The 22,049-nt window shown below is 45.1% G+C and overlaps 1 protein-coding gene and 1 long non-coding RNA gene across 3 annotated transcripts in view; one reads left to right on the forward strand and one right to left on the reverse strand.

The window, feature by feature from the left end:
• Nucleotides 1-2,390: 2,390 nt before the first annotated feature.
• LOC130680725 (uncharacterized) lies at nt 2,391-5,653 on the reverse strand. Its single transcript, XR_008993790.1, has 2 exons — nt 5,448-5,653; nt 2,391-2,695 (listed from the first exon to the last, which is right to left on the reverse strand). It is a non-coding gene; the product is annotated as an uncharacterized LOC130680725 (long non-coding RNA).
• Nucleotides 5,654-5,984: 331 nt separating this feature from the next.
• Nucleotides 5,985-22,049, forward strand: part of OSBPL10 (oxysterol binding protein like 10) — a 292,172-nt gene continuing 276,107 nt past the window's right edge. For both annotated transcript variants that reach the window (XM_036886119.2, XM_036886120.2), the window contains exon 1: nt 5,985-6,398. In XM_036886119.2, coding sequence (XP_036742014.2) covers nt 6,121-6,398 — 278 coding nt within the window. In that variant the 5' untranslated portion in view covers nt 5,985-6,120. The remainder of the gene's footprint in view (nt 6,399-22,049) is intronic.

The raw sequence follows: 22,049 nt of genomic DNA on the forward strand, positions 1-22,049 counted from the left end.
GTAACAAATTATCCCAAACTTAGTGGCTTAAAATCACAAGCATTTATCATCTCACAGTTTTTGAAGGTCAGGAATCTGGAAGCTGCTTAGCTGCCCATTGGGGCTGCATCAAGGCTTGACTGTGTGATGACTGACTCCCAAGGTCACCTGTGTGACTATGAGCTGGCCTTGGGTAATCTACTCCCAGGATGACTCACACAGTGGCTGACATACTTTAATTCCTCGTATGCGGGCCTCTCCAGAGACTGCCTGAGTGTCCTTATGACATGGAAGCTGGCTTCCCTAGAATGAGTGGAGGGGACACGACATCTCATCACATCTGCCATATTCTACCTGTTAGAAGTGGGTCACCAAGTCCGCTCTACATTCAAGGGAAGAGGAATTAAGCCCCACCTCTTGGAAGAAGGCATATCACCACATTTGTAGACATATCTTTGAAAGCAGTACAATCCACCCTCTGGCCACAAATTATTTACATTCCTCCCACAGGGAAAACACACTCATCCACTCTTCAGGGGCCCCCAAAAGTCTCATCCTGTCGCTGTGCCAGCTGGAAGCCCAGAGCCTTGTCCTCTAAATGTGGTCCAGGAGAACAGAGGCTCCTCAGGTGTAGCTGCTTAAGGTCTACAACTTGAGTTTAGTTCTCATGGCCTTTGAAACTGAAGAAATGGGCTATCGGCCTTTCCCCTCTCAACATACAATGGTGGAACAGGCATAGGAAAATTGGTCTGGATATTCCTGTTCAACAAGGGGGAAAACAGGAGGCACGAAGGAATCAGTGGTCCATGGCAATTCCACAAATCCAGTCAGGCAAATTGCAATCCAGTTACAAGTTCCTGGATTAGGTGTCTAGGCCTGAGGATCAGTCTGCGGTTCTTGACTGTCCTCTGTGACCCCTGGTTCTGCCCTGACAACCTTCTCTTTTCACAAAAGGTAACATGTGTTTGCTCCAATTTCCTAACCCAAGTTTGTGAGGATTTTTTTCTACATTTTCTCCTAAAGTCTAATGATTTTACATTTCACCTTTTAGTTTTGGATCCATATTAAGGTGATTTTTGTGTAAAGTGTGAGGTACAGACCTTTAAATTTTTTTTGCATATAAATGTCCAGTTGTTCCGGCATTGTTAATTTTTTTAGAAACATCTCATTTTCCATGAACCTTATTTCCAGTTTCTGTTCAGCCTGAGTCTGTGGAAGAACAGCTTGAGTGGGCAGGCTCCTGCAGCAAGGAAGCTGATATCCTCTTCCTTCCCTGGCAGGATAGCCAGTGCACCAGACATAGTGAAAGTTTGCCTTGAAGTTACCATGGGAATAATCCCGAACATGGGTGCATGGATACCTCCCTAGGTAACATGGAAGGTCAGCACTATTTGTGGAGATGTGGCTGAAGTCACCCATTCCAGGCTTCAGGAGTCTTTGGGTGCTTCCTCTGTCGGGAACCCTCTCAGTGCCAGGAAGATGAGCCCAGGCGAGGCTGCTGCAGGAGACACTGTGGAGGAGAGAGTGCCCAGCAGTCCCAGCCACAGCCAGCCTAGGCTCTCCGGCCAAGGCTTACATGGGAGACTCAGGCAGGATCAGCAGAGTGAAACTTTCAGGGAGCCCTTTTGCAATACCTGAGCCCCATTTATAACATAGGTATGCAAGTTGATAGAGTTGTTAAACAATTCTTCACTACAACACAGTATCACCAGTGTTTTATTCTAAGGAAATAATTTAACTAATACACAAGGTTATTTAAAGAACATTTTTCATAATAGCAGAAGTTTGAAACACCCTAGTGTGCATGAGTAGGGGATTGATTAAGTCAGGGTGCACATACACAGTGCAATACTCTTACAATCATGATGTAGCTCTTAAGGAAACTGTATACTTAGACCACAGGTACATTATATATGCTGTATCAGTTATACTTTATACTATGTATCCATCAACAAAGCAAGTTAGAAATCATTATATATAATATGAACCTGTTTTTTGAGATGTATTTTTTTTACTTTCTACATTGTACCTTTGTGCATGTGAATCTTTAAAAAAGAGCATCTATTTTAATAAAAATAATCATCAAAACAACATAGTTTCCATTCTAGAAGAATGTTAATGTAATGTATATGTAGCTGTATATAGTTACTTGATTTCTCTGAATATAACCCTCAGGGTAAACCTAATGGAGCTGCTTGTGCATAGCATGGTGGACTGTCCATACTCTAATTGTGGTGTCTCCTTCTTCCCAGAGGACAGTAATGCTGCATGTCCATCCTGGCTAAAGTTCGGGTGGCAGGCTATATTGGCAAGAACGTTAGACTTGCAGTTTGAAGACCTCAGTTCTGGTTCAGTATTGGCTCCTCCTCCTTTTTCAGTTTCAGTTTCTTCCTCAGTAAATTTAGGCTCCATTCACCAAAAAAGTAAACATTTGTTGAGTATCCCTGTGTGCAAGCCCTGTGGCTATGTGTTGGGGCCCAAACTCTTGCCCTTCTTCCCTCAGAATGGGGATAGGAGAATCAATTCCTAAATGAACAAAAATGTAGCAGGAAATGGAATTCCAAGCTGTACATTCAGTGGTTTCATTAAGTAGGAGAAATGAGAGCTGGATCCATTATGAAGCAAGTGGTGTAATGAAGTGGATAAGAACTGAGTTCAAATCCATTGCTCCACCAGGATTTGGGGCTGTTGCCTCACATCTTCAGTTTTTCTCCATCTGGAAAAAAGGAGTAAGGATCATACATACCTCTTGTGGTTGTGTAAAGAGTAAATGAACTATGTGCGAAACATGTGGAATAGTGCTTAGCATATAGTACCTGCTCAACTAATATTAACTTTGTTGTTAGTACCTGGGGTAGAGAACACATCAGACCAGATGCTTCTAACACAAACGTGACCAAGCTGATATGAAATGATCTGATTGTGACAATTTCTACTTGTGGCTTTATGTCATCTGGCAAAGTAGGTCAGTGTCTACCTACTCTCTTGCTGGTCCATGAATATCCTCCCAAGGTTTTATGTGCCATTGGCAAAAGTGATATTCCCAGCTGGAGGAAGGAGACCAGAACTAGGGGAAACTCCAGACAGTTCTCTATGTCCATGTGGAAGAGAAGACGCGGTCATCAGCTCTGCATGAAGGCTACTATTTCTGTCCATTATTCTAAGAGGTGTGATGTGTCTGTCTTATTGCTCCAATCATGCATCTTCCCAAAGACTCCACAGGGTCCAAACTAGCTGTTAGTTTTCCAGTCATTCTATGTATATTTGTATTTGTCTTAAGCCATCCTGGTAAATTAATAAGCCCTTATATCAGGCATATATGTTTGCTAATATTTTTATCATGTATTCCACATATTTTTACAGTTTATTAGGTCTTTTGTTCTCAAATTGTTTTTCTAACATGAAGACATTTTCCTGTCCAAAGAGAATTCTGCAGGTGTCTGTTCCCTACTCACTATACTAGGGTGGGTCAAGGAAAGCTTTCTGGAGGAAGTGACTTTAAATTCCAAACTCCAAGGGTGAGAAGCACAAACCAGATGAACAGCAGGGAAGAATGCTGCCAGCAGAGGGAACAGCATATGCTTTATTTCTCTTTCATGGTACTGACTCTTCTTTCAGCACATCTGCCCCACTTAACTCTTGCTTACTGACTTACCTCCTCGGCTCTCTCTGACGCCACATAGTGCGCTTGCTTTTGGCCCATCCTAGTTGCTATGGTCTGAATATTTATTTCTCCTCCAAATTCATACGTTGAAATCCTTTTGCCCAGTGTGATGGTATCAGGAGGTGGGGCTTTTGTGAGTTGTTTCGGTCAAGAGGGTGGAGCCCTCATGAATGGGATTAGTGCCCTTATAAATGAGACCCCACAGAGTTTCCTAGCCCCTTCCACCAGGTGATGATATTAGGAGAATTCTGGGACCTGGAAAAGAGCTCTCACCAGAACCTGATCATGCTGACACCCTGATCTTAGACTTCAAGAGGTTAGATAATATGAAATAAAATGATGGCACTTCTTGCCTTTCAGCAGGAACTTAGGGTGGCAGTCTTCCACAAAAACAGGTGTTGTTTTGGCACCTAATGACTGACATTTATAGTTCTGTATGTACATGCCTTCTCAGTCTCTATGTCAACAAAGGATTTCATGGACACCCACTTTACTGATCAGTGTATCAGGTGGCTTAGAGGCAAAGTGATCCCTCAGTACAAAATGATTCCTAAAATCTTGGGGGCTTAAAAACATTCAGTACTGTTGACATGGCCAGTGCTAACTGGCTTTGGCTCTGCTGTAGCTGTGCTTCATGTCTTCTCCTTCCAGGACCTAACCTGACAGAGGGTCTTTATCTGGGACATGCCACTTGCCTGGTAGAAGGGAAAGAAAGACATGGTGGAACTATGTGACGGCTCTTAAAGCTTGTTTGGCATACATTACATCTGTTCCCCTGACTGGCCGCGGCAATTCCATGGTCAAGCCGGAGGTCAGTGTGCTGGGGGGACACTCCTCCCATAGGCAGAGGTGGTAAATATTTTGAGTAAATAAACATTCTCACATTGTTCATCACAGCCAATAGTATCATTAACCCCATTTTGCAGGTGAGAAAACTAAAGCTAAGATGTAACTCTATCAAGGTGACAGATTTGAACTCAGCTCTGTCTAGCTTCGAAGTTAGTCCTTTCTACCATGCAATCTCCTTGGGGGAAATTTTCTTTTTTTATTCTGTGTAGGCACCTGGAATTGTAATTTACTCAGGGGCAGGACCACTTCTTATCAGCCCCAGAAGCTTCTCCATGAAAAGGTAGAACTAAACTACCTTTGAAAAGCTTCCTGGAGGGGTATTAAGCTAGAAGGGGGTCAGGCTTGGGAAAGTGTCCCCATGAGAGCTGACTATTCCATTTAGTCATTTTTTACTTGTTCAATTATTTATCTGCTTTATGGGTTTGTATATTCTTGGACAGGGCTTACCAATCAATTCATCACCCTTTGTTTTCTTGTGTGTGTGGTATGTCTGAGTTCCTCAAAGCTATTTTTCTAGGTAATTTTAGAAAATTCCAGATTGCATTGGATATTTATATTCACATAAATTATTAGCGGGGTGGAGACAGCACAACCCATCTACTTTTGCTGAAGAGCAATAATTTTAGATTTAGAAACCTAGTTACAGCGCAGTGAATCTTGGGATGGGGGAAAGAGAAGTCAGAGCCAATACCGAATACTTCACAGTTGATCGCCTTTGCCTTCAGGGCCCTGTTACCCCGTTTTAGGGCCTCTGGTCCCCAGGTGCTTGGTGCCGCATCATAGCAGGGCCTAGGTTTTGACTTGCCAGGTTTCTGGGTGTCCACTGTGGTGCGGATGAGGGTGAGACCAGGAAGGCAGGCACGGCGCTCCCCTTAAGGAGGCATTTGCAGGAACCTGAGCGTTCTCTTGCTTTTCCGCAGTCCCGGCAGGGAGAAAACGCCCCAGGCGAGGTTACCTGTGAAAATCACCTGCCGCCAGTACAGGACGCGCCGGGAAGTTAGAGGGCCTTCCTGCCCTGCTACTTTGCGCTGCCAGCGGGGCTCATTTCCAGGTTACGGTGTACAAGTCTGGCCGAGGCTCGCTTGGAAGGCAGGGAGGGAGCGCGCGCGCGTCTGCGCTAGGCCGGGAGGGCCCATATCCGGGCGGACGGGGTGGGTGGGGCAGCCCAGGGCCGCCCCTCCCTCCTCGTCCCAGGCGGGTGGGGTGGGGTGGGAAGGGCGCGCAGCGAGTCCCTTCGCCCCTTCCCATCCGAGAGGGGGCGGCGGAAGCACCGCGAGGGGTGCAGGGCGTGCCCACCCTGCGGCCCGGCGCCCGGAGTGCCCCGGCCGCGGCTGGCGGCCCGGCAGGACCGACGCGAACCGGAGGGCTCGCCGAGCCGGCCGCCCGCTCCCAACTTGCCGGGGCAGCTGGTGCGGAGGGAGGGGCGGGCCGGGACCGCGGCGGAGGAGGGGCGGCCGCAGCTGCATCCAGCCCCGCTGGCTGCCTTCCCGGCCCTCCTAGCCGCCGCCGCCTCTTCTCCTGTATGAGTCAGGCATTTCCCGGGGATTCGGAGCAGCCACGCGCGGCCCGGACGCCCGGAGCCCCAGCCGCCGCCAGGAGCGCCAGCGCCTCCCGGTTGTGCACGGACCATGGAGAGGGCGGCCCCGGGCGCGGACGGCGCGGGCAGCGACAGCGGCAGCCGCAGCAGCAGCCGCGCCACCTCGGCGGGCTCCTCGCCCTCCTGCTCCCTGGCGGGCCGCGGCGTCTCCGGCCGGGCGGCCGCAGCCGGGCCGGGCGGCGGGGGCAGCCGCAGCAGTCCGGGTTCGGTGGCCGCCAGTCCGTCCGGGGGAGGCGGCCGCAGGCGGGAGCCGGCGCTCGAGGGCGTGCTCAGCAAATACACCAACCTCCTGCAGGGCTGGCAGAACAGGTAACCCGCCGCCCGGGGTCTGCGTGCGCCGGGGGGCACCGGCCAGGGGGTGCGCTCCGCCCGCGCCCCACAACAGGCGGGTGCCCGGTGAGCCCACCCCGGCCGGCCCGCGGCAGGGGGCGGCGGCACGAGCCCCGGTGTTCCTCTGGGCGGGCGCCTGCGGGGGCTGGACTGGCCCTGCCGCTGGCGGTTTCCCGCACCCTGAGAATGGCCGAGAAAGGCCGGCGAGGCGCACTCGGTACCTGGATGAAAAGCGCTAATGCATCTGGTCCCATCACAGCAGTTTTCTTCATAACAGTTCATTTGAAATTTCGGTGTTTAAAAACAGCACCGTCACCACCATCACCACCACCACCAAAAACCTGCTGCTCCTCTTCGGCGCCGATCGGCGCGGTGCTACCCCCTGCTCAGTTGGGGGCTGGAACCTCTATAATCTCAGCAACGGAAGTTTAGTGTATTTATTTTTTGAACACCCTCTTTGAAATGGGCAGCTTGCTACTTACATTATTATTATTTCCCCCCTTAGGAGCCTTATGAAGTTCCCTGCTCGCTCAGAGTTGGGAATCCTAGTAGTGGACACGTGGGAGTCTGGGGATGTTCAGGGAAAGGGGCTCCCAAGCGCCCCCGGGGGAGGGGGCGATGAGAGGGAAGAGGAGCAGATGGAATACTGCTGTTGGCATTTTTTCCCACTGTATTTCAAAAGCAGTCCAGAGGGAAACAAATGTCCATGCGAGGAGAATGGTGCTTTTTGGAGAGGATGTTGATGAGATCTTTTGTCCTGCCCTTAGGGGCCTTTGTATTTTAGGATTTGGGGTTCTTAAGGATGCTTGTGATATTTGAATCACACCTGTGAGCTCTAGCTTAGTTTATCTCTTCTGGTTAGATGGAAATACTTGGTCTCTCCCTAAAGATGCTGTGGAAGGAAATACTCAGATTGCCTCCAGCTAAAACTATCTGGCAGTTATTTACGTGAAACTCAACAGGAAGGAGGATGACTTCCTAAGAATGGAAACTTAGTTGTTTCTATGTTGATACTATACACAGAATTTACCGAGGCACCTGGGTTTCCTTGGAGATCTGCTGCTCTGTTAGTAGAAGTTGTACTTTAACTTTTGAATCCTTTCATTTCTCAAAATAGCCTCTGTGTCAGCTCTAGCCTCTCCGCTTTGCTCTATAATTCTTGAAAGCTGAAAATGAGTAGGAGTGCCTAGGAGAAGAGAGAGATGAGATGAGATGAGATGAGATGCCTAAATCTGATTTCAGTTCTTGGTGGCTGTCTTATTAATGGCACCTCAGGGTGTCTTGTTGGTGAGGACATTGGGTTTGTGCAGTAGGCACTGTGAATGCTTTTTTTCCCATGTAGATTATGAGGCCAGCAAACCTTCTATCTTGGGGACAGTATTTCACCTGCAGAGAGTATTAAAGGATTTGTTCTTTGGAGTGGATTTAGGAGGAATTGGAGTAACTCATTGCTTTCGTATAATTTTAAATCCTCTGGGGTATTTAGGTTAGGCCAGTTTGAGAAGAGGCAACATTAATAATAGCAATAATAATATCTATGTGATTTCAGGCCACGTGGAGTGAAATGTACCGTGTACCTTGCAGAGGTCTCATCTTAATGATTGAGTTTCTTTGCTGTGGTTTCTAGCTGCCTGCCAATGTTCTTTAACAGCAGACTCATTGTTTTCTAAGTTCGCCACTGATTCCAGAAGCACCATCTCTTTCTAATGGCCAGTGTCTCGGTGTTGGGGTTTATGTTTCCTGCATCCATGTTCTCTGAACTGTGGTGGCGGGTCCATGAGTGATGTGGAGATGTACAGTGGCTCTACGGTTGCACACCTCTCCCTTCTCAAGGGGTCTCTTAGGGAGATCTGGATCTGTGCAAAGGAATAGAGAAGGGGATAAAGATAGAAACCTTGAACATATGTTTACTTGTTTATTAATTTATTTAGAGTCTATTTTCTTGGAGACCTACTGTGTGCCAGTTACTGTTGTAGGAGCTGGAGTTACTCCAGTTTATATGAAACACGGGCATCTTCACATGAAGGGGTGGAAGGGACGGAATTACAAAGCAGAAGAGCCCATCCATTCCTAGTTCAGGGGATGTTTTGGGGCAAATCTGGTCCATAAAATGTGTGGTCATTTTCTAAATGCTGTGGTGACCCTCGTACTCCATTAACGTGAATATCACAGAGTTCTGACTGACTCAAGTTACCTACCTTTTGGGGCCTCATGGCCTGTTCCTGGGGCAGTTGTTTTCATATTGCCTGCAGTGCCTGACAGATCTCCAGCCACAAAGTTCCTGGTGAATGTTCCCAGGCTGCCCACCTGGTTCACCAGCTCTCAGGACTGAACACCAGTCACCCACTGACAGATTTTCCTCTGGTTTCCCCTGGCAAGTCCTCAAGTTGCTGTACAGCTTTGCTTTAACATTCAGTATCATGTTCTGCTTTGATTTATTTGTAACCTCTCAGCCTCATCACCATGCCCTTAGGAAGGCAGTTTGGGCCAGAACACAAAATAAATGACATACAGAAAGGACACAGGAGAGAAAAAATGCACATTGTGGGACACGCTCAACTAGGTACACCTGCCCCACACTCACTGGCTGGGAGAGTGTGAAATAATCGGAGCGTGGGGAAAATATGCATTAACGAGTTTCTATAATACGTTATAGTTGTTTGAATAAAGTATTACAGATGTAATAGCTTGGTATAAATCTATAGGATGGCACTAAAGTAAATCCATCTAAACAAATGAACAAAAAAAATTCAGAAAGTGGCAAGTGCTATGAAGATTAAAAAATATTTTAAAAAATCATGAAGTGAAGGTAGGTGTTTGTGGTTTTGTGTGCGTGCGGTGGCTATTGCCGTTCATGCTTTAATCCAGAGCACTTTTTCCCTCTTATTTTTGGGTTTTCATATAGAGCTAACTGGGAGGAGTGGGAACCCCAACAGTTTGGAGAATCAGGCCAGTGCCAGATCACACAGCACCTTGTAGGCCAGGGGAAGAATTTAAATTGTCTGATTGACCAGAGGGAATTTAGGCAGGGAGGGGACATGGTCTGATTTGTGCTTTAAGAAGTTCCCTCTGGCTACCGTGTAGAGATGCAGTTTTTAAGTGGTCAGGTCAGGAAGCAGAGACCAGATTTGGAGTGGGGAGGATAGAAGTCGTGGTTGGATTGGATGTGGAAGTGAAAGAAAGAGAGGGGTCGAGGAGAGCTCTTGAGTCTGTAGGCCTGGGAGGCTGGGACGCTGAGTGTCCTTTATGGAGAGACCATTGCCGGGGCGGAACGGGTTTGTGGGTAAGATGGGGGACAAACGGGAGTTCCATTTGGAGCACGTACAGATTGAGATGTCTGCATCTAGTAAGAAACTGGCTGTGTGAACTCTCATTTGCCCTAAAACTGATGAGTGTAGTCTCACACCAAAATGGGACCACTTTGGGTTTGCTCATAATGTATGTCAAGTGTGTGAGAAAATAATTTCTCATTGGATCTGGGAAGTGGTTTTAAGTATTTGAGGGTCTTCATTGCCGTTCAGTTTTTGTTGTTTGGAAAAAAGAAGGTACTACAAACATGGTATGAGTCCACAGTTCTTGTTTTGGTGATTGGTGGGGTTGTAAGAACCCAGTAAAACACTGAATGGCAAATTTTGAAGGATAAGGACAAGTGTGGGCAAAACAACACTGTGGGCCACCAGGGGACTTTTGCTTGGAAGGTAATAGTAGTAGGGACTCTGAGTCAAATCCCGGCATCAACATTTAGCACGCGTGCCATGTTGGGCCGGTACCTTAATTGCTCTGGGCTTCCATTGTCTCATCTGTTTAATGGTGAACAGCATGACACCCATCTCGTTAGCTCCATGTGCGGATGAAGTGAGGATCCTGGTGTGTAAGGAACCGAGGATAGTGCATACAACATCTGCAGAAGTGGAAGCTATTACTGGAGCTTCAGTTTGTCCCTTCTTAAGTGGATCTTTTCTGGTCCATTAAAATCCGTGGTCATTCTCTAAATGCTGTGGTGACCCTCGTACTCCATTAACATGAGTATCACAGAATTCTTTGGAGAGGAGATGAGGACTTTGTTTTGAAGGGGCTGTTTTAAAACTTGGGACCAAACATTTTCATCTCTGGGAAATCAGACTCCTTTTCTTCAGCCTCTTAATTCCTATTTCCCTCCCCTGCCTTATTTTTTTTCATAACACCACCACATGTATGCACTCTTTTTTTCTGTGCTTGAGATGTAAACATCCTGAGGACAGAGGATAATTTTGTCTGCCTTATTCACTTCTGTATCCCCAGTTTCTAGAACAAAGCCTGATATATAATAAGTGTTCAGTAAATACTGCAGAATAAATAAGAAAATCTGTCAATGACAAAGAAATCAAACCAGAGTTTAGTTCTGTTTTGGCCTGTGTTAGCTGTTATTATAATTCTTGGTTCTCTACCTGCCCATGGCCCTGCCCTTGAGTTACTGTGTTTATCAGTTGCCTGCTCTCTCTAACCGTCAGTCTTTGTACTTTGGGTCAGGAAGTCTGACTTTTCTTTGTGACATGCCCACCCTGACTTGAGGCCCGCCACAGCCCACCCAGTGTGGGCTTTGAGTGACTAAATATCCAGGTCTTGCTTTTGACTTGATCTGTATTAGCACTTTGAGAATGCAGTGTTTAGGCCCTAGCAATGATTTCCCAGGAAATTGGGGCCAATTGGCCTGTTTAGAATAAAGTCAGTGGGGGCATATATTAACTTTTAAAATCACACTGAATTAAAATGGATGCTTTTTGAGTATCCCAATACTTTTAGAGGTAATGGGTGATACCAGGGCTGAAAATGACTGCTTTGGGTTTTAGGTTCTTGCCTACCTGTACTTAGGAAGTAGTCACGTATCTTGTTGTCTGGATTGCCAGGTTGTTCTGAGCTTGCACACTCAAATCCTTTAAAGACACTGTGCTTCATTCACAGTAAGAATAAATGGGTGGTTGCCTAGGTTATGAATTAGCTTAATCTGACAGTCATTTATGGTTCACAGTATTTATTGAGCATCTGCTTTTGTTAACTATTCCGTGTGGGACCTGCTTTCCCCCCTTTCTAAAAATGTATATGTACAGGCAGAGATACTGTGGGTTTGGGTCCAGACCACCACAATAAAGCAAATATTGGAATATAGTGAGTCAGATTAATTTTTTTGTTTCCCAATGCATATAAAAGTTAGGTTTACACCATACTGTAGTCTATTAAGTGTGCAATAGCATGTCTGAAAAAAAGTACATTTTTTGATTAAATATACTTTATTATTAAAATTTGCTAACCATCATCTGAGCTTTCAGCAAATCACGATCTTTTTGCTGGTGGAAGGTCTTGGTGCTGATGGCTGCCTACTGATCAGGGTAGTGGTCGCTGAAGGCTGGGGTGGCTGTGATAATTTCTTAAAATAAGACATGAATGAAGTTTGCTGCATTGATTGACTTTTCCTTTTGCAGATGGTTTCTCTGTAGCATGTGATCCTGTTGGATAGCATTTTACCCACAGTAGAACTTACAAAATTGGAATCAGTCCTCCCTAACCCCACTGCTGCTTTATCAATAAAGTTTATGTAATATTCTGAATCCTTTGTCATTTTAACAGTCTTCAAAGCATCTTTACCAGGAGTAGACTCCATCTCAAGAAACCACTTTCCTTGCTCATCCATAAGAAGCAACTTCTCATCTGTTCAGGTTTCATCATGAGATGGCAGCATTTCAATCACATCTTCAGGCTCAACTTCTAATTCTAGTTCTCTTGCCTTTTTTTTTTTTTTTAACCACATTTGCATTTACTTCCTCCACAGAAGGTTTGAACCCCTCAAAATCATTCCTAAAGGTTGGAATCAACTTCTTTCAAACTTGTTAATGTTGATATTTTGACCTCTTCCCATGAAATCATGGATCTTCTTAATGGCATTTCTAATGGTGAATCCATTTCAGAAGGTTTTCAATTTACTTTCTCAAAATCCATCTGCGGAATCACTATCTATGACCTATGATGAGCTATAGCCTTATGAAATGAGTTTTGTTGTTAAATGAGACTTGAAAGTCAAAATGGAACCCCTGATCTGTGGACTGTAGAAGAGATGTTCTGTTAGCAGGTAGAAGGACAACATTTATCTTGTACATTTCCATCAGAGCCCTTGGGTGACCAGTTGTCAATGAGCAGTGGTGTTTTGAAAGGAATCTTTTTTTTCTGAGCAGTAGGTCTCAACAGTGGGCTTACAATATTCAGTAAACCATGTTGTAAACAGATGTGCTGTCATCCAGGCTTTGTTCTGCTTATAGAGCACAGGTAGAGTAGATTTAGAATAATTCTTGAGGTCCCTTGGAGTTTTGATATTGTCAATGAATATTGGCTTCAACTTAAAGTCACTAGTAGTATTAGCCTCTAACAAGAGAGTCAGCTTGTCCTTTGAAGCTGTGAAGCCAGGCAGCTGGCTTCTCTCCAGCTATGAAAGTCCTAGATGGCTCCCAATGTAAGGCTGTTTCATTTCATTGAAAATCTATTGTTCAGTGTAGCCACCCTCATTAATGATCTGAGCTAGATTTCCTGCAGCTTCGCCATCAGCACCTGCCACTCCCCTTGCACTTCTGTATTATGGAGATGGCTTCTTTCCTTCAAATTCTTGAACCAACCTCTGCTATCTTCACACTTTTTCTTCTGCAACTTCCTCCCCTCTCTCAGCCTTCACAGAATTGAAGAGAGTTGGGGCCTTGCTCTGGATAGGCTTTGGCTTTAATGGACGTTTGTGGCTGGTTTGATCTATCCATAGAGAAGATCCATAAAACTTTCTCCATATCAGCAGTAAGGCTATTTCAATTTATTATCATTTGTGTGTTTACTGTAATAACACTTCTGGTTTCTTTCAAGAACTCTCCTGTGCAATAACAGCTTGGCTAACTGGTGCAAGAGGCCTAGCTCTCTGTCTGTCAGCTTTCAGCATGCCTGCCTCGCTCGGCTTCATCATGTCCAGCTTTTGATTTGAAGTGAGAGACGTGTGACTTGTTTTGCTTGAACACTTAGGGGCCATTGTAGGATTACTGATGGGCCTAATTTCATTACTGTTGTTTCTTAGGGAATAGGAAAGGCCAGGAGAGACGGGGGAATGGTTGGTTGATGAAGCAGTCAGGACACACATTTATTCAGTTTGCAGTCTTATATGGGATGTGTTTCCTGCTGCCCCCAAAACAATTACAGTAGCATAACAGATATAATAATAGCAAAAAAGTCTGAAATATTGTGAGAATTACCAGAATTGATGCAGAGACATGAAGTGAGCAAATGCTGTTGGAAAAATGGCAACAGTAGACTTACTTGCTGCAGGGTTGCACAAACCTTTAATTTAGAAAATGCAGCATGGGCGAATCATGGTAATGTTAGGGCCACCAAGTGAGGTGTGCCTGCATAGTGTTTGCAGACATCTAGCTTATATGGTACTGCCAGAGTTTTCCAGAATGGCTGTATCTATTCATACCCTCAACCCACAGGGTCTGAGAGTTCTGAGTACTCTGCATCCTTAGCCACATTTGATACCGTCTGTTTTCATGTTAGCCAGTCTGGTGACCGTGTGGCAGTATCACATTGTAGCTCTAATTTGCCTTTCCCTGATGACTAATGAGGTTTGGCATCTTTCCATGTGTCTTTTGGCCATTTTGGATGTCATGGTTTGTGAGGTGCTTTTTAAGTCCTTTGCCCATTTATGTATTGGCCTGTCTGCCTTTGCCTTACTGACTTGTAAAAGTTCTTTCTATATCCTGGGTATGAGTTCATTGATGGATATGTGTATACGTGCACATGGGCAGTACATACATAGAGGAAGCAGGTATCCTCTCTCATTCTGTGGTGTGTCGAACCACAAGCTTCTAGTCCTTGTTAGTGTCCTTTGGCTGCTATAACAAGTGACCACAAACTTGGTAGTTTAAAACAATAGAAATTAATTTTCTCATGGTTCTGGAAGCCAGAAATCGGAAATCAGTTTCATGGGGTGGAAAGCAAGTTGTCTGGCAGTGCCAGACTCCCACCGGCTATTCTAAGGCAACACGAGTTTCCTGCTGTTTCCCGTTTCCGGTATAGCTGCCGCAGTCCTTGGCTTATAGCCGCATCACTCCGTTTTCTGCCTCCCTTTTCACATTGCCTTCTCTGTGTGTCCCATCTCCCTCTGCCTCCTCCTCAGGACTCCTGTCACTGCACTAGGACTGTCCGTTCTTCCCTGGCTGCCGTGGCGACAGCCGCCCCTGTCAGGGAAAGGTGCCGGTTACCATCTGAATGCAAGTGGGCTTGTTAGGAAGGGTTGGTGGATTCCTTCATCTGTCTAGGAGACAGACCCCTTGGGCAAATGTAAAGTAGGTAATACTGTGAGGGACATTGTTTCCAATGCCGGGGAGTAAACCTAATTTCCTTTAATGGGCAAATCAGACTTTCTTTGGGGTTTCTTTAAATACTATTGAGCAATCAGTTTGGAAGAGTACCTGTAATAATCTGTGTTTGCCATCTTGTCACCGGAATGACTCATTAGCCTGAGGACTTTTTAAAAAAGGTATAATTAACATACAGTAAAATGCACAGGCCTTAAGACATTTTGCTTGATAAGTTTTGACAGTTGTTTACACCATGTAACCACTTGCTTGGAAAGGTACAGAACATTCCACCCCACCCCAGGAAGTTCCTTTGTGTTTCTTTCCAGCCATTCCTCCTTCCCCTGCAACCTGTTTCTGATTTTTATCACCATGAATTAGTTTTGTCCCTTCTTGGGTTTCATACAGATAGAACCATGTACGATGTCCTTTCTGGAGTCTGGTTTATTTAGCTCAGCAGTGTTCTCAGATTTGTTCATGTGGCTGCACCTTTACTATTTGTTGCTTTTTGTTGACTAGTCTGACATTCCGTGGCTGTGCCTGTTTGTTTAGCTATTCACCTGTATGTGGACATTTGGGTTGTTTCCCGTTTGGGGCTGTTGCAATTAGAGCCGCTGTTTGTAGATCTTCGTGTGCACATATGCTGTCATTTTTTGGGGGTAAACACCTAGGATTGGAATGGCTGGGCCATAGCACTGGTGCATGTAGAAATGCCCAGTGTCTTCCAGAGTGACTGACCCAGTTCACACTCTCACCAGCCGGGTCTGAGCAGATAGGTTGCACTCCATTCCAGCCAACTTCTCTGTTGCTCCCTGGAGCTTTTGGAAAGCAGGGATGGTCTCTTCCTCATGTGAGTCATGTTTCTGAGAGGGGCAGCCTTTTGGAGTGCAGGCTGGGAGGCCCCTTAGAACTTGTTGCCATTTCTCCATTTCTGCTTTGCCTTCTTGCTTTGCTGTGTGATTCTGGGCAAGTCATGTGACTTTCTGGGCCCTTGTTTGCCCATCTGTAAAATGATACTAGCCTTATAGTGTTGCCAGGCTTCTACAGGCACCAGGCCTAGCACAGTGCTTGGCACACAGTAGGCCCTCAGCAGGACTTTGTCAACTGGGAGTGTTGTGTTTTAGAAAGACCAGAGGATAACTTTGAGGAACCTGGGGGAGTTGGTGGTCATTTCAGACCCAGCCTTAGCATATATGCAGGTACCTCTCAGCCCTTCCTCCCTCTGCACCAGGGACTCAGGTGACAAGTTATTTGGTTTGCACAGTGGAAGACTGTCTCCATTTGCTGCTTAGCCTGTCAAGTGGACAGTTTTCTGAGAACTCTGGGAACAAGGAAGAGATGCTGACCCTTTGTTCCAAAAGGGGATTGAAATGATTGTGCTGGAAATGTGGGAGGCCTTTTACAGGTCTGCCTGGCACCTGACTGACGCGATTTGGGGTCAGGCCAAGACAGAATTAAAAAGAAAACCATCCAGAATCTGATTTTGATAAGCCAGACTAGATTGAATATGGTCACAGCCCAGAAAGTTCTGTATTTGTGCCTCATGCGATGATATCCATAATGATGATAAAATTAGGAAACATGACCCTACAGCCTTGTTGCAAGCCGATTCTTTGAAGGTTCAAGAAGGCATTTGGCCATGAATAACTTTTTCATTTTGTGCTGTAGTTTTCAAAAGATTTTTTTTTGTTTTTATGTGGTGTGGTCCCTTTCTATAAATGTTTTTTTTTAAATGAAAGTATATCAGTTGAAAGGTGACAAACATGAATTTTTTAACAACTGTTTTCCAGGATGTCATGTTGACCTGCAACACCTGTCATGTGTCCAGAAAGCTAGGCGAGGAAGCCTGTGTGAGGCCCAGAACCCCCTGAAAGTGGGGGATTCAGACCGTCCCTAAATGCGGGGGTACTTGAGGGCTCCGCTTGAGCCCCTTGTTCAGGGGGTTTGATGGCAGATACGAATGAGCCCGCCTCATCTCTGCAGGCCACCCAGTCCTGGTGGAGGGGTGGGCTGCTAACCATTCCAGGACAGCCGCCGAGGTGGTTTTCCTGGGCCTTCAGTTGCGAAGTAGAATCTGGCTTGGTTGGGAAGCTGGCCAAGGCCTGAGTGAGCTGGCTGCAGCAGCCCCCAGGCGCTTCTCTTGTCTCACCCTGGGCTTGGGGGCATGTTGGTACCCCACTTGTTTGTTGAGTGCCTTTTGTGTGTTTGCCAAAAACCATGTGAGATGCGGGAAACACAGAAGAATAGTAGCTCAGGCACTGGCTTAAGATGCTGAAAGCCTGAGTGTTTCCTGTAACAGCCAGATCCTGACTACTTGGAGCTGCGCGGCCTCTCTGGTCTCCACGGGGACTGTACAGCTTCCACTGCCAGCAAGTGGGAATGTCTGTGTTCCAAAAAAATTTATTTACAGAACTAGGTGGTGGACTGGACTTAGCCTGAGGGATGTTGTGTGACCATTCCCGGGTCTCAGATGACACCCGGACAACTTAATCACGTAGTGGAGGCAGCCTAGTGTGGTGGCTAAGGGTACACATCTGTGCTTCCAAAAGCCTGGGCTTGAATCCTGGCTCTGCTGTTACCATCTTTGTGACTTTGAACAAGCTGCTGTAAGTCCAGGGAGAGGAAATCCCAGGGCAAAATACCTCTAAAAATTGAAATCAGTCAAAGGGAGAAATAAAGTTTAAAACTTGTTTATTGCTCCCAAACTGCAGTCCGGGCCATCTCTCTCTCCTGCTCCAGCAGAAGCAAAACCGGCCCTCCCCCTCACCTCTCAGGTGCAGATAAGCCTTCCTTTGCCCAGGTACAAAATTCTTTGTTATAATTTTTATTAGCCTGGCTAATGTATCTCTTTCTTTTTATGAGGAGCCTATACTTCATAGCTTGGCCCAAAGTACATTGTAACATTCTTATTGTCACTAAGTTAATTCAGAGTTCCCTGGAACTGAAGTTTTTCTGTCAAATGTCAGTTTTCGTGATTTCTTCCCATTGATATGAAGATGAACTTTGCTCCACTCCTGAGAAATGATGCAAATGCATTAAAGCCATACTTCTTTCCACCTCTGAACGTCTATTGATATGCAGATGTGCTAAAGCCAGGTCAGATATTCTGGAAATATTACAATTTTACCCACACTGCTTACACCTCTCTGTACCTCAGTTTCAGTATCTGTGAAATGGGGATGATAGAGTGTGTCATAGGGTTGTCGGAATCAACTTAGAAGCTGGGTGTAAAGGGCTTAGGATGGGGACTGGCACTTAGAAAGCACCCAGTAGAGACAAGCTGCCATTGAGACATGGGGTGGCGAGTGTTGCTAGAAGGGAAGTGCCTGGATGTCAGTTCCAGCCTCCTGTGGCTCAGGGGAGAAGGGGCAGGTGTGGGAGGACCTTGCATGTGCACCCGAGGAGTTCCTTATTGGACAGGAGCTTGGTGAGGGCTTCCCTGGTAGAAGCTCTGAGTACAAAGGTTTGGAGGCCCAAAGGAGGAGACAGGTTTGAGGGGTGTGGCCAGAGCCCAGGCTGCAAAAGCCTACCTCACTGAGGACCTCTTAGGCTGCTGAGACCACAGATCATAGGATGTCAGTGTTACCAGAAGGGGAAGGAGTGCATCTGTGGTTCCAGGAAGCATCAGACACTTTATATATATTACTGTTTTAATCCTTAAAATGAGATGGGGGTGTGTTGCCCATCCATCCATTCTCTCCTTCTGTAGTTGTGAAATCCCAGTTTTTGAGCTAGATGCATAATTGTCTTGGATAAAACTGTATTCACATCCTTCATCTCTCTTGTAGCTATGGCCATATGATTATATTCTTGGTAGAAGAAGAGTTTGTCACAAAGTAGTTTCCTGGTATCTTCTTTGTACCCGTTGTTCTTTTTCCGTTCCTCTTGGAGTATAGACATATGACTATGTCTGTATGCCATCCCTCACATCCCTCAGGCTAAGTCCAGTCCACCACCTAGTTCTGTAAATAAATTTTTTTGGAACACAGACATACCCACTTGCTGGCAGTGGAAGCTGTACAGTCCCCGTGGAGACCAGAGAGGCCGCACAGCTCCAAGTATTCAGGATTTGGCTGTTACAGGAAACACTCAGGCTTTCAGCTCCTTAATACTGGAATGCAGACGCGATGGCTAGAGTTCCAGCAGTGGTCTTGAGCCTTGAGGTGACTGGGTTGAAGGCCATCAAGACAAGAAACCTGGCCTTTGAGTACTTTACTTTGTTGATAGAGCCACCTCGCAAATCCTGGGCTGCCAACCTCTGGAATTTTCCATAATGGGGGGAATAAGCCTCTTTTTAAAGGCAGCATCATAGCCAGTTCTAACCCTGACTGATACAGGTAGAATCTTTATTTTACAGATGAAGAAACTGAGGCATATAATGACATAAGTGAAATGGTAAGTTGTGGAGACAGAATTTGTCTGACTCGTGTGTTTGGAGAGATCTGGAAGATCTCTACCTGGGTCATGTTATCGATGAGAGGGCTTTACCTCAGGGTAAACCAGTAGCAGCTCATTTCAGTCAAGATGATCCTATCTGTTACCTCCCTGACTCTCTCTCGTTTAGCTTTCCCAGAGAAGGGACCCTATGTTTTAATTAGTGATTTTAGTGATCCCTTGCATGGGCAGAATCTCTTTGTCTGAGTAGCTGACGTCTGTGGGAGATTTCCTAATGAGAAGGCATCACTGTTTTAGGGCTTTATGTTTAGGGCTTTCTCTGTCTTGTCTCTCCTTGCCTGTGGGGTTGGTCCTTAGTAATGAGTTTTTCTTGCCTGCACTGTCCTTTCTTCATGTGGACTTTGAGGGCTGGCTGAGGACACTCTTTGGCCCTGTGACTATTTGTAAGCACTGACAGATGAATCTTGGTTTAGAGTAGGAGGCCTCCCAATTCCTTAAGCTTGGAGTGTGGACTTTGGCTGAAATGGGGTCATATGTTCTGAATGCACTTTGCTATTAAGATTCTTGTGGATTTTAGTTCCACCCTATTACTAATACCTTAAAAAATGGGCCTCCCGACCCTCTTGGCCAACCATGCAGCACAGAACTTTTCTCTGTGCATATTCCAGCTGACTCATTTAGTGGATCAGTAACAAGTTCAACAGGACAAAAGCTAGTTTGTGCCCGTATGTGTTTCTGGAAGAACATTGTTACACATTTCTTATACAGCAGCTCATATTTATGTTGCTCTCTGTACTAGCAAAATTTTTTCTTATAATTTTTATTAGCCTGGCTAATGCATCTCTTTCTTTTGTTGAGGAGCCTATATTTCATAGCTTGGCCCAAAGTACATTGTAACACTCTTACAGTCACTAAGTTAATTCAGAGTTCCCTGGAACTGAAATTTTTCTGTGAAATGTCAGTTTTCGTGATTTCTTTGCAGTCAGCTGAAACTCAGGAAAACAGTATTAAAAGCCAGAACTCCACAGTTTTTTCTCATGTTGGATAAGATAGGCCATTTTTAAGGGGCAGATGAGAAAGATACTTCAGAAAATCTTTGTCTCAAAGAAAGAGGACTGGACTTGTATCCGTGACATCAGTTTAAGTCTGGACGAAGTAGTTTTTTTTTTTTGAACAAAAACAAAGCATAACCTTACTTGGAAGAGACTAAATTGCAGTTATTCCGGCCATGGAATTGTCTGAATTTCTGTTTATCTAAAGACTTGCTTCCTTTTCCTTTGCAGCACAGTAGCAGTTACTGGTATTTTTGGTGTTTTTTGTTTTGTTTCCTACTTTATTTTTGCTTTGTTGCTTAGTTTAAAACCATAAATTCCTTTGTAACATTACATGCAGAATGTACATTTTGTGATGATATACCTTCCTTGTGATCTGGTATTTTCCTTCCTATAAACGACATTATAATGACAATTGGAGAAATTGTGTAAGGTCTGTAGATAACAGTACTGTAACCATGCTAATTAGGTGATCTTAATATTGGTACACTGAAGTATTTAGGGATAAAGGGGTGTTGTGTTGATAGCTTACTCAGGAAAATGTATGCGTATATATAGAGAAAGAGAAAAATGATAAAGCAACTGGCTAAATGTTCATAGGTCTTTAGTAACAAATAGTTTTTATATTATTCTTGTAAATTCTCTGTAAATTTGAAATTATATTAAAAAGTTATGAAAAATTCATTTGGCTTATTTTTAAAAAAAGATGTGGGGCGATAGCCATGATATGGAAGCAACCTAAGTGTCCATCAGTAGATGAATGGATAAAGAAGTTGTGGTACATATACATAATGGAATATTACTCAGCCATAATAAGAAAAGAAATCCTGCCATTTGCAACAACATGGATGGATCCAGAGGGTATTATGCTTAGTGAAATAAGCCAGGTGGAGAAAGACAAATACTGTATTATTTCACTTATTTGTGGAATATAAAAACAAAGCAAAACAGAAGGAATAAAACAGCATTAGACTCATAGACACTGAGGTGGGACTATTGGTTACCAAGAGGGAGGGGCGTGGAAGGGGCAGGGAGGGAGGGGGCGGGGGACTGTTGAGCCACTGTAAGTACATTTGATAAAAAAAAGATGTGGGCATGCAGTGTATACATCCTGGTTGAATGTAGCATACACCTAGTGAAATTAATCCACTTTGCCTTAACACTAGTGTTCTAAAGCAGCCACCTAGGCACCCATTCTGCATGCCGCATCCAGACAGGTTTGGAATAGGCCCCAGGCATGGTGAAACTGATTCTTAGACAAGTCCAGGTATTGGCTGTGATGAAGTTGATTGAGTTTGTTAGTGCCTGTGGGCAAATGTCCATTAAACTTGGTAAACCTTATGAAAAGATTGTTAAAGCAAAGGCCTGGAGGATTTGTGTTCTTATTCTTTCCCTGTTGAGTTGTTTTATTTTATATGAGTCTAAACCGGTTTTGTCTCCTGTAAACAGAATAAAACAGAGGCGTATTGCTTGTTCTCCCTTACTCCAACATAGGAAAATCAGAATGACTTATCGTGTATAAGTATTTTTAAACCTACAGCTCTATTATATAATCTAGAGTTGTTATCTAGAATTGTGGTGACACTTGTTTTAAAGTTGTTTGTGAAACATCTGTTGAATGAGGAGGAAAAAGGGAGTGTGTCTTGGCAATTCTTGTGTGATGATGCGTCACGCAAGCAGCCTGTGTGTGCTCCTGGTGGCCTTGCAGTGACAGGACCATGGGTAAAGGCTATGCCCCTGGAGTTCAGTTCGAGTATTTGCATCAGTGTTGAGCTGGAAGATGTTCATGGCCGAATCGCAGTTTAGTTGCCTGTTGGAGCCTA

The sequence above is a fragment of the Manis pentadactyla genome, chromosome 14, assembly GCF_030020395.1.
Source record: "Manis pentadactyla isolate mManPen7 chromosome 14, mManPen7.hap1, whole genome shotgun sequence".
Classification (NCBI taxonomy): domain Eukaryota; kingdom Metazoa; phylum Chordata; class Mammalia; order Pholidota; family Manidae; genus Manis; species Manis pentadactyla.